The following is a 14,939-nucleotide window of genomic DNA, read 5'->3' as shown; positions in this document are numbered from 1 at the left end:
TCATTTTATATCTGATTACCTCCCCTGATTGTAGTCAAAATGGATTTATATCAGTAAGTACTTATAGGACTTATTTGAAATTTCATTATTGTCATTAGTTGGACTGAGCCAATCAGGGTAGATAACTATGGACTGATTTTATGTCAAATTACCTCCCTTTATTTCAAATTAAAATGGGTATATCTCCATAACTAATGAAGATACTGATCTGAAATTTCATTTATGTCAACAGATTTATTTGGCAGATCCTTATTTTGTTCACTTACAATAATTTTCTTTTTAATTACTTCCCTTTTACGTTAATATAAATAGCTTATTTTTAGTAGCTTTTTTTATTATTGGTTGTAGGGAAAAACCGAGACCACTTTTCTGTGGTACAACATGGATGGTACCTCCAATTTTTAGGTGTATTTTGACATATCTGTACCTTGTAAGAATTTTTTTTTTCTTTTTAGTTAAATACCTTTCCTTTGTTGTTCCTGTCCTTTGGACTTAGATCTATATTTTTTCTGAGGACCTTCTTGTCCTCAAGTGCAATGATAACAGGTGAGCGATATAGGGCCATCATGGCCCTCTTGTTAGACTTATATTTTTACAATTGACAAGGCTGTACAATAGACTAGTGTTGCTTTCCTCCGACAGATTTTGTTTTACTACTGATTTAAGTCATTAATTTTGTCATCCTAAAATTTTGTTAGTAGTAATATCCAGTAGCAAGTCCGAACTGGCAACCAGGTAGGTTAACTCAAAAGCTCTTAAGTAATGCTGATAAAAATGGTGTTAAACCTAGTACAATTGTACTTTGGATTGGATAATTTTTGCATTAAGTCTTTTTAAGCACTTTCATGGCAAGTAGCCTCATTTGTGGTGTAAAGAATTCCTGAAACTTGAGTGTTTGTGTTTAGAACGTGATGCAGATAAATATTCATAAATATTCTGAATTCATGTTTGGGATTTTTGGCAAGTATTAGTGAAATAAAACCATCATAAACTTTACCCATCTAGAGTATATTCATTTAGGTCCTATCTAGAGCCGCTTAGCTCAGTAGGTAAGAGGGTTGGTCTACGGATCGTGGGGTCGTAAGTTCGATCCTCGGGTGAGGCGTATGTTCTCCATGACTATTTGATAAACAACATTGTGTCTGAAATCATTAGTCCTCCATACTGTTGAAGAATGGCGTTAAACCCAAAACAAACAAACAAAGAGCCTGAAGATAATCATGGCATCTACTTTGAATATGTATATCTAAATATATTTATTACTGAGGGGTATACATGTTATTGATTGAACTTGAAAATTGATTGCAAGTTAATGTCAAATTCTCATTCATAAATGGAAAAAGTGTCCAGCAGATATTGGATAATGTGGAATTCAGTATGTAAAATGATTAATTTTGTGAGCATGAAATGTTGGGTTTTCAGCAAAATCAGCTATTTAATGGGGATATAAATTGATGGCTTTCAAATTTTGAACATGAAAATTAATGGAAAATTTGCTGATGTATCAGTATTTGATTTTATGGATCGACACAGCATGAAATCCGCAAAGATTAGTCCCCCACAAATATTAATGATTTTACAGTAAGTAGTGTTGAGCTGCCTAGTTGGAGTGTTGGAATAAAATAAAAAAAATTGAAACATTTGACAGTTACTGAAGGCATTGTTTGGAACAAATCTGTGTAGTCAGTGGGAGGAGCATCAAGTGCAGAACCAACCGCGTAAACCTGGCAAGGCAACACGACTCTCTGGTAACAAGGATGGCCTGTATCAGTGTACGTTTACACAGCCATACTCACAGTTCACACAGGCACTTGCAGCAGCGGCCATCAAGGCAGTCAGTCCAGATTATGAAGATACTACAGGGTAAATACACTAGACATTCCAACTATTCATTTTGATGATCTCTAGGCCTGGATGGCAACAAATATTGGAATACTGTTCCACTTTTCAAATATATATATTAAAATTTTTTAGATTCATGACAGATAAAAGCTGAAGAAAAAATCAAAATGTTCATATTTATTTTGCAAAAAAACCTGTTTTTATTATTAATATATGCAAAAATGACTTCTACCGCTGTTAGACTTGTCATTTTGTATACAAGCGTGCCGAGACTATACGCCGCTATGGGGATGACAATGCACTTTATAATTAATACTGCTAATTCCTTTAGAAAACTAATTTGGTCACAACTTGATGCAAATTTACTACAAATCACCTTGTTTTCAGTAGGTGAGAAGGGCTGAGTGCAGTTGATCTAATGACTTCCAATCAAAGTCGATCAAGGTGTATTTTAATAAAGAAAAATGCTGAAAAGTGTAGAAAACAAGCCAAATGTAAAAATTATTGAAATATCTTTTTCAGAGTTTTAACATGGCTGAAGAAATGTGTGGAGAGAAAAGTTCCAGCTATACTCAAACCAAGCAGCAAAGCTGACAAGGTATATAATGGTATCTTTGAAAGTTTTCATTTAAACAATCCATTTTATACTGTTTGCATAGAACATTATTTATTTCAGTTAATTAAGTTTTGTGGGCACAATATTTCACAATTTTGACAGAATGGCTATTATCATTGAGATATGAATTTGTAGACTTCAAATTTTGAATATAAAATAAATGGGTATTTTACTTGTTTGTCAGGATTTAATTTCATACTTTAAATAAACCACAAAATCCATGAAAATTACTTTATAATAGGATATTTTTGTTGCTGTAAAAGGTTACAGCTTGGAAGGAAAAAACTGATTTGATATGATTTTTATTTTTACGGATTCATGTAGACAAGTGAAATATTACTGCACATATTATGCATAGCAATAAAGATAAATCAATTTAAAAAATATAATGTTTTACTGTTTTAGACACGGTCGAGTGTCATATGATATGATATATAATATGCCATCGACACAATTACATGCAGGTTAAAAGTGTTGGCATGTTTAAAGCAGATACTAATAAAATTGATTGCATAAACATAACAGTATACAGTTACTAATCCAGTTCCACTTCTTACTTGTGGAGAACAGGTTAAGCCTTTAGGACGGTTGGTGCAGTTTTGGGTAAAAAATTTCCCAATTATAGAATTTGTTCAAACTTTGTATACGAACACAGTGTTATGTAAGAAACAGAGTTCTGACGAAAAAAAGTCAAAAGTCACCATGCTTGTTCAGGAGTTATCTGCCCTTGACTGCAAATTTGAAGAAAAATCCAGTTTTAAGGACAGATAACTTCTTAACAGGTACGGTGGCCTATGATTGTTTTTGTATTTTTCTGTTTCTAACATGGAACTGTGTTCATATACAAAATTTGAACAAATTCTATTATTGGGAAATTTTTGCCCCATCTGCCGCAAGTGTCTTTAACACTTGTACAGAATCCAGGAAAGCTTGGTAGGTAAATACCATTGAAAAACAAGACTAGATCACTAGTGTTATATCTTAGAGATAATAATAGAATAACTAAATGGAGAAAAATCTGCTGAATTGAAAAATTTACTTTTTTCAGACCGCTATAGCTGCATACATTCGTCTGTTTGAGCCGCTAGTGATTAAAGCATTAAAACAGTACACAGTAACAAGTTCCTTGCCCCTACAGCAACAGGTGCTGGACCTGTTGTCTCAGCTTGTGCAGCTGCGGGTTAACTATTGCCTGTTAGACTCAGACCAGGTCTTCATTGGGTTCGTCATCAAACAATTTGAGTACATAGAGGAAGGACAGATCAGGTAAGTACCCGGTAGTTTGTATTAAGTTTTTTTGAAAAAGCTATTGAATTATGATTGTAGGAATAAACTTATATTCAGTGTACTATATATAAATGTCCATCTAGATTGTAGGAATAAACTTATATTCAGTGTACTATATATAAATGTCTATCCAGATTCTTGAATTTTTAACAACGTAAATGTTGTGGAAATTTTATGATTTTAATTTCACGGATTGAAACAAGCACATCAACAAAAACTAGTCACCTACAAATATTTGTGATCTTCACAGTGTATACGTTGTATATATAGTATATCAAATCGAGAAATGAAAGTGATGTGAAAACAGTATTTTACAGGCTTTACAGTGGCATACATGTATATTTTATCATTTAGGAGGTCAAATACACTGGTACCAAATATTTTCAACTTCCTTGTGATGTTGTCTTATGAGAAGTTCCACAGTAAACCAGTGATCACCATGCCGAAAATAATACAGCTCTGTGATGGTATAATGGCCAGTGGCCTTGACCCAACTTCTCATGGTAAGTGATCCTGAATCTTGTTGTTAGTGGCTTTTACATTACTGAGCATGATCAATGTCATTCAGTCAAATGACCTAACTGCTTGAACATAACATAGTTTTGCAAGACATAAGGCTTTCACCATTCCACAAATTTTAAAGTGATCTTTACTCTGCTATGTATAATATAAATTATGTGTTTGACTTCCTTGTGCATGGTCAGTGATAAGGGCCTCCGTGGCCGAGTGGTTAGAGTCGTTGACTTCAAACCATTTGCCCCTCATCGATGTGGGTTCGAAACCTCATTTGGGGCGTAGAATTCTTCACGTGAGGAAGCCATCCAGCTGGCTTACGGAAGGTCGGTGGTTCTACCCAGGTGCCCTCTCGTGATGAAATAGTGCACGGAGGGGCACCTGGGGTCTTCCTCCACCATTAAAGCTGGAAAGTCGCCATATGACCTAAAATTATGTCGGTGCGACGTTAAACCCAACAAAATAAATAAATAAATGGTCAGTGATGACCAAACTTTTTTTTAAATTTCCTTGACTTCTCTGTAATTGGTAGATGTTCTCTATTGTTCATGGTACCATTTTACTTGGTGTATGGTCATGAACAAGCAGTACTCAGTGGCCTTGTCCCCTCTCTATAGGAACAGTGTCCTTGACCAGACGGGAAATAGTTATTTTTTGATCTTTTTATACCCCTGTGGAAATTGGACACCTGCTGTGGTGGGTAGGCAGACGTGAAGTTGTCTACTATCTAACTTAAGCAGTTCCTATCCAGTTCAGCAAACTTGGTCACAGTGTTTATGAGCATACTAGCTCCACCAAGTTTGATAACATGCTGGATCCTACAAGTCTCTCTCGAGGTATGGCCCTTAGTGGCCCATTAACCAAAATTGCAAAAATTGACAATACTCACTAACTTGAGCAGGTCTTATCCAGTGTTCACCATTCTGAGTCACAACGTTTATGGGCATAATATGTTGGCCAGGTTCAGTAATTCTTGAACTAAAAATTGGGAAAATTGACAAGTGTTCACTCTCTACTGGAGTATTTCTTAACCAATGACTGCCAGACTTAGTCACAATGTTTATGGGCACATCCCAGTCACACTTGAGTTATAGGTCTTGGAGTATTTAAAACTCTGAAAAAATGACAATATCAGCTAAATAACTTTGTCACAATGAGCATATTATCTTAGCCTAGATTGATAACCAGGCGATATTATTTGTCGTTCTGGCATTATAGCTCTTGAATTAGTTGAAATAGAATTTTTTTTCAACTAGTCTGCTCAGTAAGTACAGTATTTTAAAATCAAAAAGTAATCTGTTGTGACAGGGACCTTCGAGGCCGAGTGGTTAAGGTTGCTGGCTTCCTGTCACTTGCTTCTCACTTATGTAGGCCCAAAACCTTGCTCGAGTTGTGGCTGACTTACTGAAGGTTGATGGTGTTACCCAAGTTCCCAGATGAAATAAAACATACCTGGAAGGGCACCTGAGAGCTTCAAGCACCATGAAATGCTGGAAAACTTGCCATATGATCTAAATCCTTAGTTATGTGTGTGTGACTCTAAACACCTATTAATAAATTTACTATGACAGGCTTATGTTGTGACAGTTTGGCACTCTTGTTCGACATGAATTGTGTTTCGATCAGTTTTATTTGAAAATTGAGTAAAGTATCACTTAAAATAGTTTTGGATTAAACTTCATGTTTGAAGTACAGGTAAGCTTTTCATACAACCAATAAAAGATTTAAAAATTTAGAGCAATTGGTGTGTGGAGAAAATGTTATTGATATATCACTATATTTTTGGTTTCCTTCAGCAATACCAGCTCTGCAGCCCATTGTACATGATCTATTCCTGCTACGGGGAGCCAGCAAGTCTGATATCAGCAAGGAACTGGAGACACAAAGGGAGGTCATTGTGTCCATGCTTCTCAGACTTATACAGTACCACCAGGTAACTCTCATTTCTGGATGTTTTATGAACCTATCTAGACAAAACTCTTTGTAGGTCAAAGTCTTTACGGATCAGTATGCTCCAGGAATCTTCTTGAATCTTCCCTGTCCATTTCAATGTCCAAAAATTATCACCATTTGTTTTGGCTATGTCATTATAGTTGGTCAAAATATGAAGGTGTAGTTGTTTAAATGCAATACAAAATGATACCATACCACACCATACCACACCATGACACATGATACTATAAAAATACCATACTGTAACGTAGTGTAACTTAACGTAACCTACCGTACCCTACATACCATACCATACCATACCATAATACTGTACTGTATCACACCATAAAATTCAGTACAATACAATTTTGTTTCAGCAGTAGATAGAGAAAACTAGATAGATTATATTTAAATCCCATTAAGTTCAAATAATTATTAATTAAATAAGACAAAGTATTTCAATTTCCATGCTGTAGAATGTTCAAAGGTTTACTAGATACTCGAGTCTTTTCTCCAATCTTCAGGCAATAGAGATGTTTGTGATAGTATTACAACAGTGTCACAGAGAAAGTGAGGAGAGATGGAAACGATTGTCTCGACAAGTAACCGATACAGTTCTTCCTGCACTAGCTAAACAACAGGTAGAGGTTTAAGAAGTATTATTTCGTTAGTGGAAGGACTTTCAGTTTAGTAATTGTTTTAAATAAGTAATTTTTAAAAGGAAAACATTGTATAGAAAGTCTACAGTTTCAATTTCATTTGCAATGAGAAATCATCAATTTTCAGATTTTTTTATGATATTTATAATTTCCAGATTTTACTAGACTTTTTGAAATGATATATCCATCAAGCACAAATTGGCCGACAGTTGTTAAGAGGGCAAACATTTTTAGCTCGACTATTCGAAGAATAGGGGAGCTGTCCTACTCGCCCTGGCGTCGGCGTGAGCGTCACACAAATGTTAAAGTTTGCATACCACCCCAAATATTTTCAAAGTCCATTGAGATATTGCTTTCATATTTTGCATACTTGTTAACCATCATGACCCCAGTCTGTAAAAAGGAGGAGGCAACTCTATCAAGCATTTTGACTGAATTATGGCCCCTTTTCGACTTAGAATAAATGTTAAAGTTTGCGTACCACCCCAAATATTTTCAAAGTCCATTGAGATATTGCTTTCATATTTTGCATACTTGTTAACCATCATGACCCCAGTCTGTTAAAAGGAGGAGGCAACTCTATCAAGCATTTTGACTGAATTATGGCCCCTTTTTGACTTAGAATAAATGTTAAAGTTTGCGTACCACCCCAAATATTTTCAAAGTCCATTGAGATATTGCTTTCATATTTTGCATACTTGTTAACCATCATGACCCCAGTCTGTAAAAAAGGAGGAGGCAACTCTATCAAGCATTTTGACTTAATTATGGCCCCTTTTCAACTTAGAATAAATGTTAAAGTTTGCGTACCACCCCAAATATTTTCAAAGTCCATTGAGATATTGCTTTCATATTTTGCATACTTGTTAACCATCATGACCCCAGTCTGCAAAAAGGAGGTGGCAACTCTATCAAGCATTTTGACTGAATTATGGCCCCTTTTCGACTTAGAATAAATGTTTAAAGTTTGCATACCACCCCAAATATTTGCAAAGTCGATTGAGATATTGCTTTCATATTTTGCATACTTGTTTACAATCATGACCCCAGTCTGTAAAAAGGAGAAGGCAGCTCTATCAAGCATTTTGACTGAATTATTGCCCCTTTTCGACTTAGAATATGCTTATTGTAATATTAAAGTTTTACTTATTGCTTATATTATACTATCAAGCACTGAAAATAGTTGAGCGCGCTGTCCACCGACAGCTCTTGTTGGTTATTATATCAATAGGTTATTTCACCATTTAGCTCTTATACTTCTGTGATTTTAGAAGTACATAGCCTGTAGTGTCAGTGCTGTTCATTGAGAAATGAACTGTTTCAGAAGTGCTACAAATTTAGTATATAAATGTAGAACGTATACATGTTTTCCAGATTGATTTGAACAGCCAGGTAGCCCTAGATGTGGTACATAGATTGTTTGAGTCAGTAGCTCCCATAGTGTTCCGACCAGTGGATATCCTCCTCAAAACTCTGCTCATGAAACCAGCTAACATAGTAAGTTGTTCCCACAAAATATCACCTTGGGGCAAACAGTGGGTGGTGTTGGACACAGGGCTTCTTTATGTCAGTGCAGTTGTGTACTATTTGCACTGAGGTGAAAAAATATGTCATAACATGGCATGAAAATATGGATGAACACAGGTGTCATGTTTAGAAATTGTATCACAATTTTGGGATTAAAAGGGTAAGCAGCCTGATAGGTTAGTTTGTAGAGCATGCATGTGTGTCTCGAGGTCCAAGCTTCAGGTGTTGGCTGCAAGAAAATCTTTGTTTATTTACCAGTACAAAACATTCTTAGTTTATACAAATTTATTTTTTTCAATTGTGTTGAAAGCTTTGAGCTTAGTTGAACCACTCCTGAGTTCTTTTCCTGGAAAAACCAGACTGAGTACTGGTGTCATATGAGAAGGTGTGATTGTGACCCTAGTGAGGTTCAAACCCACAACTCCCGTGTTGAGCGGCCAACACCTTTTACTTTGGCTTATAAAAACAATTATCACATTTTTAAGCAAATACATCGATAAAAGGAAATACATCATTGTATATAAGTGACTCCCCAGACAAAGTCATATTTAAAAAACATGGTTTAAGTCGTATATTTATTAATAAACTGTTTTCTTGTACTAAACATGCTGGAGGTATTGTAAAGTTTATTTAATAAACTTTAAAAGAAAAAAAAATGAACTGATTGGGGTTTTTAGGACAGTTTAAGATAAGGTTTATTGTCGTATATACTGTGTAAAAGTTTGTTGTTTTTGCCAAAAACAGCAGTTTTATGGAGATAAGTATTCATGAATTATTTCAACTTAAAAAGCTGAAATGAATGTATTTTTTTTTCTATTTATTGGGATTTAATTTTATAGATTGGCACAACCAGAAAATTTACGAAAATTAGTTTCTCACAAAAATTAATGATTTCACAGTTTGGAACTACTTCTTTGCTTATTTTCTATTATTGCAATAAATTAATTTGTCAGTTTGTTACTTTAAGTCATGTGAGTGAATTGCTCGAGAAAAATAACCCATTAAAATAACTAGTTTATCCACAGGTCAGAGTACTGTAGTAATAGGTTTTTCATTTTAAATGAGTTTCTTCCGCCCTTTGTTTTAAGAGGTAGCGGTAAGTATTTTATGTCATACGGTAATGTTAGGAATATAAAGCAAATTTCGTATGTTTATTTTAAGAGCACGTGTAAAGGTTTGGTGCGCTGGATGTGTCTAGTTCTCTCTGTACTGAGAGTCCTGATGGCTCAGACGAAGGAAGAAGTGGTTCTATCCAGGATTCACGAACTTGGCCTCAAATTGCATGTGTTTCAGACGGGCGAAAGTGAGATTACGGAGAGGGAAAGAGGAGTTGTGGATAGTCTATCCCCAGAGGAGATTATGGCAAGGTAAAACTACTGTATTGTCATGATATATGGTCATGAATTATTGTGAAGTTGACAGATTTAGTGGGCATAAAAAATCATATAATTTTATGTGCTTAAAATTTGTGACTTTATCAAAACAAATCTTTTGTGGAGAGGGGCCTCTAGGACTGAGTGAACAATGTTGCCGACTCAAATTGCCCCTCTGCACAAATATAAAAATAAATTAAAAACCTTTTTAACAAAATGATTGCTGAAGTCTAAGAATTGGTTCTTTTCTTATTAGCCCTTACCCTGCTAATTTTCTATAATGAACTTGTTATCTTTCAATTTGGACAGTACTATTAACTGTTAAAAGGGGTGCTTACCAAAAAGATACTGACTGAATGGCAAACAGTGCAGGTCATGATCAGACTGTGCAGATGTGCAGGCTGATCATGATCTACACTGGTCGCAAAAAAAAAAATCAATCATGTCCAGCATGATAAGGGTTAGAATGTAATGCACCTTTATTTGACTACTATAAAAATGTGGTTGTCTGTTTTAAATATCTTAGCTTTTAATTTCAGATTATTCCTGCAGATAATAGGACACTGCATAGCAATGATCAACGAGGTGGCGCTGCAGTCAGGGTCAGGTGACACATTGTGTAACTTCCTGTCTCAACAACTGTCACACTTGCTCATGTATATTACACACATGTTCCAGTCTGGTTAGTACTCTTTTCTTTATTTTTACAAGTTCTGACAGTGCTCGAATAAAGTAAACATAAGCTCCTTAACAAAAGTTCTGATTAAATGGACTGGCCTCCAGATCGTTCGACAACAAAGAAAAAAAAAAAATTTTTAGATATCTGGAAATAAATGCAAAAATTTCTTAAGAAGGCTTTAAAACTTAATTACTGACAAACTATACGTTACGAAAACACACGAGAATTTGCTGTTTTTACTATTTTTTACGATGAAAATCGAAAAGCGTTTGTAACACTCTACTCCAGGTAAACTGTCTAGATTATAAATATCTATGTTTTGAAGTCATAATTCACTAACTCTGTTGTAGCTCTATAGGTTATGACGACGGAAAATTGTCTTTATTGCTGTGGCGGTATGGGGTTCGATTCCCGACACGGTCATCTTTTTTCTTGATTTGGAATTTTTTAAATATTTTAGAAACAAAATCTCATCTTCTAATGTTCATAATATGACCAAACTTCAATTTGAAAGAAAGATTATTTTTAGCCAAATCTGGAGGTCATTGCCTTTAACAATGTATTAGTGAATGTTGTTCAACCCAGAAATGTGTAAGTGCAAGTAGGACATCAGGGATCTACCAATATTGTTGGGGTGGTGGAGGGAAGGTAGTTAGAGCTGAATAGTTTAAATGCTTCTGTATTTATATGCACTTAGAACATTCTCTTGCTCTCAAATCTTAAGGGAGTATGTTTTTCCTTTACAGTAGAATCTCTGTTAATGACACCTGAGAGCAAACATCTCTACAAAGGCAGTTTATTTCTTACTTTTGATGCTTTTCCTTTTAAAGTTCTCAGTGAGCCACAGCATCTGTAGAACAGATAATTTTTAGTCTTTCCAGCAGTGTGAGAGGTTACAGGTAAATTTAAAAAATACATGTAATGAAGATGTATGGTGAACAGTGACTATGTTGTCAGGTCTGAAATAGTAACTGTTTTATTAGAATTTACCAATAAATAATGGTTTAGTGGCTTTCTGAAAATAATTCCATAGTAAATGTGTTCTGTTGCAGGTTCATTCAGAAGGGTAGCCACTGCCTCTGTGCAGCAAATAAAACAACGATCTTTGGCCTGTTACTATGACATCAAGGCAATCAACCATGACTTCCTGTTGCTAGGGGTGACACAACCGACCTTGACCTTACAGTGGTGTAATGTTCTGATCCTGATGAACTTCAGTGACCAGAGTTTCTGGAGTGATGTTGTGAAAACACCAAAGAAATATATCATGGCATCTTCAAGGTAATTTTGCTAGAAAGGTTCAACAGTCGAACCTGCCATAGTAATTACCTGTATTAATCCTTACCCTGCTAAATTTCTATAATCAACTTGTCCATCTTTCAATTTGGACAGTACCATTAACTGTTAAAAGGGGTGCATACCAAAAAGATACTTACTGGATGGTGAACGGTGCAGGTCATGATCAGACTGCACGGATGTGCAGGCTGATCATGATCTACACTGGTCGCAAAGGCAGAATCAGTTTTGTCCAGCATGATAAGGGTTAAGCAGTCACTTGCCTTAAACACCCAGTCAGCTACTTGTAACTTAACAAATTGACTTTGTTCAAATATAACTTGTCTTAAGCAGCCAGATTGCATTGCTCCTTTGACTGGCTGTGTAATACAGGTTTGACTGTACATGTATAGAGCTTGCTTAGAGAGATCATTTTGTAAGAATTTTTTGGTATGCCAGTATATAAAACATCAAATATTACAGTAAACACTATAACGAGTCAAAGGCAAGAAAATGATAATGCCGTGTCATGAGAAAACCAACATAGTGGGTTTGCGACCAGCATGGATCCAGACCAGCCTGCGCATCCGCGCAGTCTGGTCAGGATCCATGCTGTTCGCTTTTAAAGCCTACTGGAATTGGAGAAACTGTTAGCGAACAGCATGGATCCTGACCAGACTGCGCGGATGCGCAGGTTGGTTCGAATCCATGCTGGTTGCAAACCCATTATGTAGGTTTTTTTATCATGGCACGGCTCATATGGTACTTGTAAAGCATTCTTAGCCTATTTACATAAATTTCCTGCACATTTTTGCATGGTTGGGCAATGTCTTGATATTTGCTTTTAAAGGGTCAGAATTTGGAGAGAAGTATTTTCGATAAAATGTTCTTTGATTTATTGGTATACTCTGTCAATTGGAATAACAGTGAATGGGAAGGATTTTTGTTTGGTAGTGCATGCCATTCTTAGGATATCTGAGAAATGACATTAAACTATGAAGGGTATACAAGCAACACACACATTGAGTTTACTTTAGTTAGTAGAACTGAGTTAAAGATGAAGTTATTTTTAAAAGAATTTTATTAAACCTATGATTATTGCTTTTCTTTAGCAGTTCAGCAGAGGAAAAATCCCCAGAAGAAACAGATGTTCAGTCCCCACGTGCTCAGAGGTGTTGTAATGATGAAATACTGAGGAGGGGAGGGCTGATTCTGTTCTGTGATTATGCTGTAAGTGCACATATTTCACACAGAACTTGAATTTCAGAAAACACTTTTTGAATTCCTGTTATATGATAGTTTAGTAAGCATAATTAGAAACATTTTTCTGTTGCCAAAACACCATACTCTGGCTTTATGGTTTGAGCATCGCCTTGGAAACAGGAAGTCAAAGGTTAAAGCCCCAGTGGGATCTGTTACAATGGGCAGTTGGTGGGCAGCCAGCTGGTTAAAGAATGCTCACCCACAGCTTCTCTGTCTGGTGCCTGGCATTAAAGAATAGGATTCGGGAGGTAGACATTTACAAGATAAAGATTTCTCATAAGTCAAAATGGCTGACCCTTTCAAAAGGGCTGACACTAAAATAATTAAAGCATTTTACCTTAAGTTTACCATATTTTTCCTAATGGCTATATTTTGTCTACAGCAAATAGACAAAAAATGTATACCAGTAAACTGTAGTAATGGCTTTGTTCTGTCAGATGGAATTATCATCCAAGGTGACAGAATTAATGTATTACCATTGTATTTCAGTGTGAGAATCTGAATGACTCGGAGCACATGACCTGGGTGTTGATTAACCATGTTCGGGACCTGATAGAACTCTCAGAGGAGGCTCCTGTTCAAGACTTTATTGGGTAAGTACAAATCATTGACTGTAAAGGTCCTTGCTAATTAGCAAAGATGTATGAACAGCTATTCTCCATGATTGAGTTTTATTCCCTTGTGAGGCAAATAAAAAAATCTGATTAGAAAAAAAATTAAGAGTCCTTCATCTCTTTTTATCTGAGCCCTTAATAGTTGAGTAGTTAGGTTGCTGATTTCGAATCTGTTTGACATTTTCATTGCTTTGAAGTAGTGAAAATATCAAATTTATTTCACTGAATTCCTTGAAAAGCATAAAATGATAATTATTGTCTTTATTTTCAGTGCAATACACAGGAATTCTGCTGCAAGTAGTCTGTTTATACAGGCTATCCATGCACGATGGGAGGATGTCACTAGACCCTCACTCGTCAGGAAGACATTGAAGTGTTTAGATGCAATCCATTTTTCACAAAGTGGAGCATTATTGACCCTACTGATTGACAAGTTTCTAAGTACCCACCACCTGGCTGTGGCACGTGCCTGTGATAATATAGCTTGTCGAAGGGTAGAAATGCTACTGGCAGAGTCCCCACAGGTAGGACATCATGTCGGAATGTTGAACCTTTCAATTGCTCGTCTTTAGTGGTTGACAAGTTCTTAAGTACTCATCTCCTGATTGTTGCACATGTCTTTGATAGTATAGCTAGTGGAATGTTAGAGATGTTAAATGGTAGAGTGCCCACAGGTAGGACATCTGGTCAGAAAGTATAACATTTATTAACTTATCTCCATTTTTCAATTGCAAAACTGTGCTCAGAATCAGTTAGATACTGAAGTTCAGGTTCTGGTCTCGAAACTCTCATCACCTTGAACCTTGAAATAAGTTACAAGCTTCCTGTACTGTCAAGCTTCAGTAAAGTTTTTTTCAGGGTTTAATTGTAAAATTTTAACCTAACCTTCAGCCTGCTGGCGACAAGTGATTCTGCTTTTGCGACCAGTGCAGACCAAGATCGTCATGCATGTCCATGCAGGCTGATCATGGTCTGCACTGTTCGCTATTCAGTCAGTAAATTTTCAGTGAACACCCCTTCGAATAATAAATGGTATTGCCAAAATTGACTGATGGACCAGTCCATTTTAGAAATTTAGCAGGTTAAGGGTTAAAAAGGAAGTAGAAAATTCTGAATGCTGAAATAGGAAGAGAATTTAATATGAGCAGATTTTCTGTTGTAGGAGAGAGCCCAGCAGTTACCTTTAGAGGATCTAGATAAACTGCTCATTTTCATGAAAAAGAACAAGTTAATTGCAAAGTGAGTAGAACATATAATTAAGTTGAGCATACTTGTATAAAATTACTTATAATAATAGTATTTATGTCTCCCCCAGGAGACATATTGTTTTTGCCCTGTCCGTCCGTACGTCACACTTCA

General features: G+C 35.8%; 1 protein-coding gene across 2 annotated transcripts in view; it reads left to right on the top strand.

Annotated features, from left to right (window-relative positions):
- The window catches only part of LOC123547094 (huntingtin-like), a 90,732-nt gene that overhangs the window by 23,967 nt on the left and 51,826 nt on the right, over positions 1–14,939 (top strand). For both annotated transcript variants that reach the window (XM_053551209.1, XM_053551208.1), the window contains exons 17-30: positions 1,649–1,863; positions 2,365–2,440; positions 3,507–3,724; positions 4,100–4,248; positions 6,055–6,191; positions 6,715–6,831; positions 8,224–8,346; positions 9,538–9,743; positions 10,289–10,431; positions 11,481–11,709; positions 12,816–12,933; positions 13,456–13,559; positions 13,852–14,104; positions 14,743–14,819. In XM_053551209.1, the coding sequence (XP_053407184.1) occupies positions 1,649–1,863; positions 2,365–2,440; positions 3,507–3,724; positions 4,100–4,248; positions 6,055–6,191; positions 6,715–6,831; positions 8,224–8,346; positions 9,538–9,743; positions 10,289–10,431; positions 11,481–11,709; positions 12,816–12,933; positions 13,456–13,559; positions 13,852–14,104; positions 14,743–14,819 (2,165 nt within the window). The remainder of the gene's footprint in view (positions 1–1,648; positions 1,864–2,364; positions 2,441–3,506; positions 3,725–4,099; positions 4,249–6,054; positions 6,192–6,714; positions 6,832–8,223; positions 8,347–9,537; positions 9,744–10,288; positions 10,432–11,480; positions 11,710–12,815; positions 12,934–13,455; positions 13,560–13,851; positions 14,105–14,742; positions 14,820–14,939) is intronic.

Source organism: Mercenaria mercenaria, chromosome 9 (genome assembly GCF_021730395.1).
Source record: "Mercenaria mercenaria strain notata chromosome 9, MADL_Memer_1, whole genome shotgun sequence".
NCBI lineage: Eukaryota > Metazoa > Mollusca > Bivalvia > Venerida > Veneridae > Mercenaria > Mercenaria mercenaria.
This window is presented reverse-complemented; position numbering and strand designations above follow the sequence as displayed.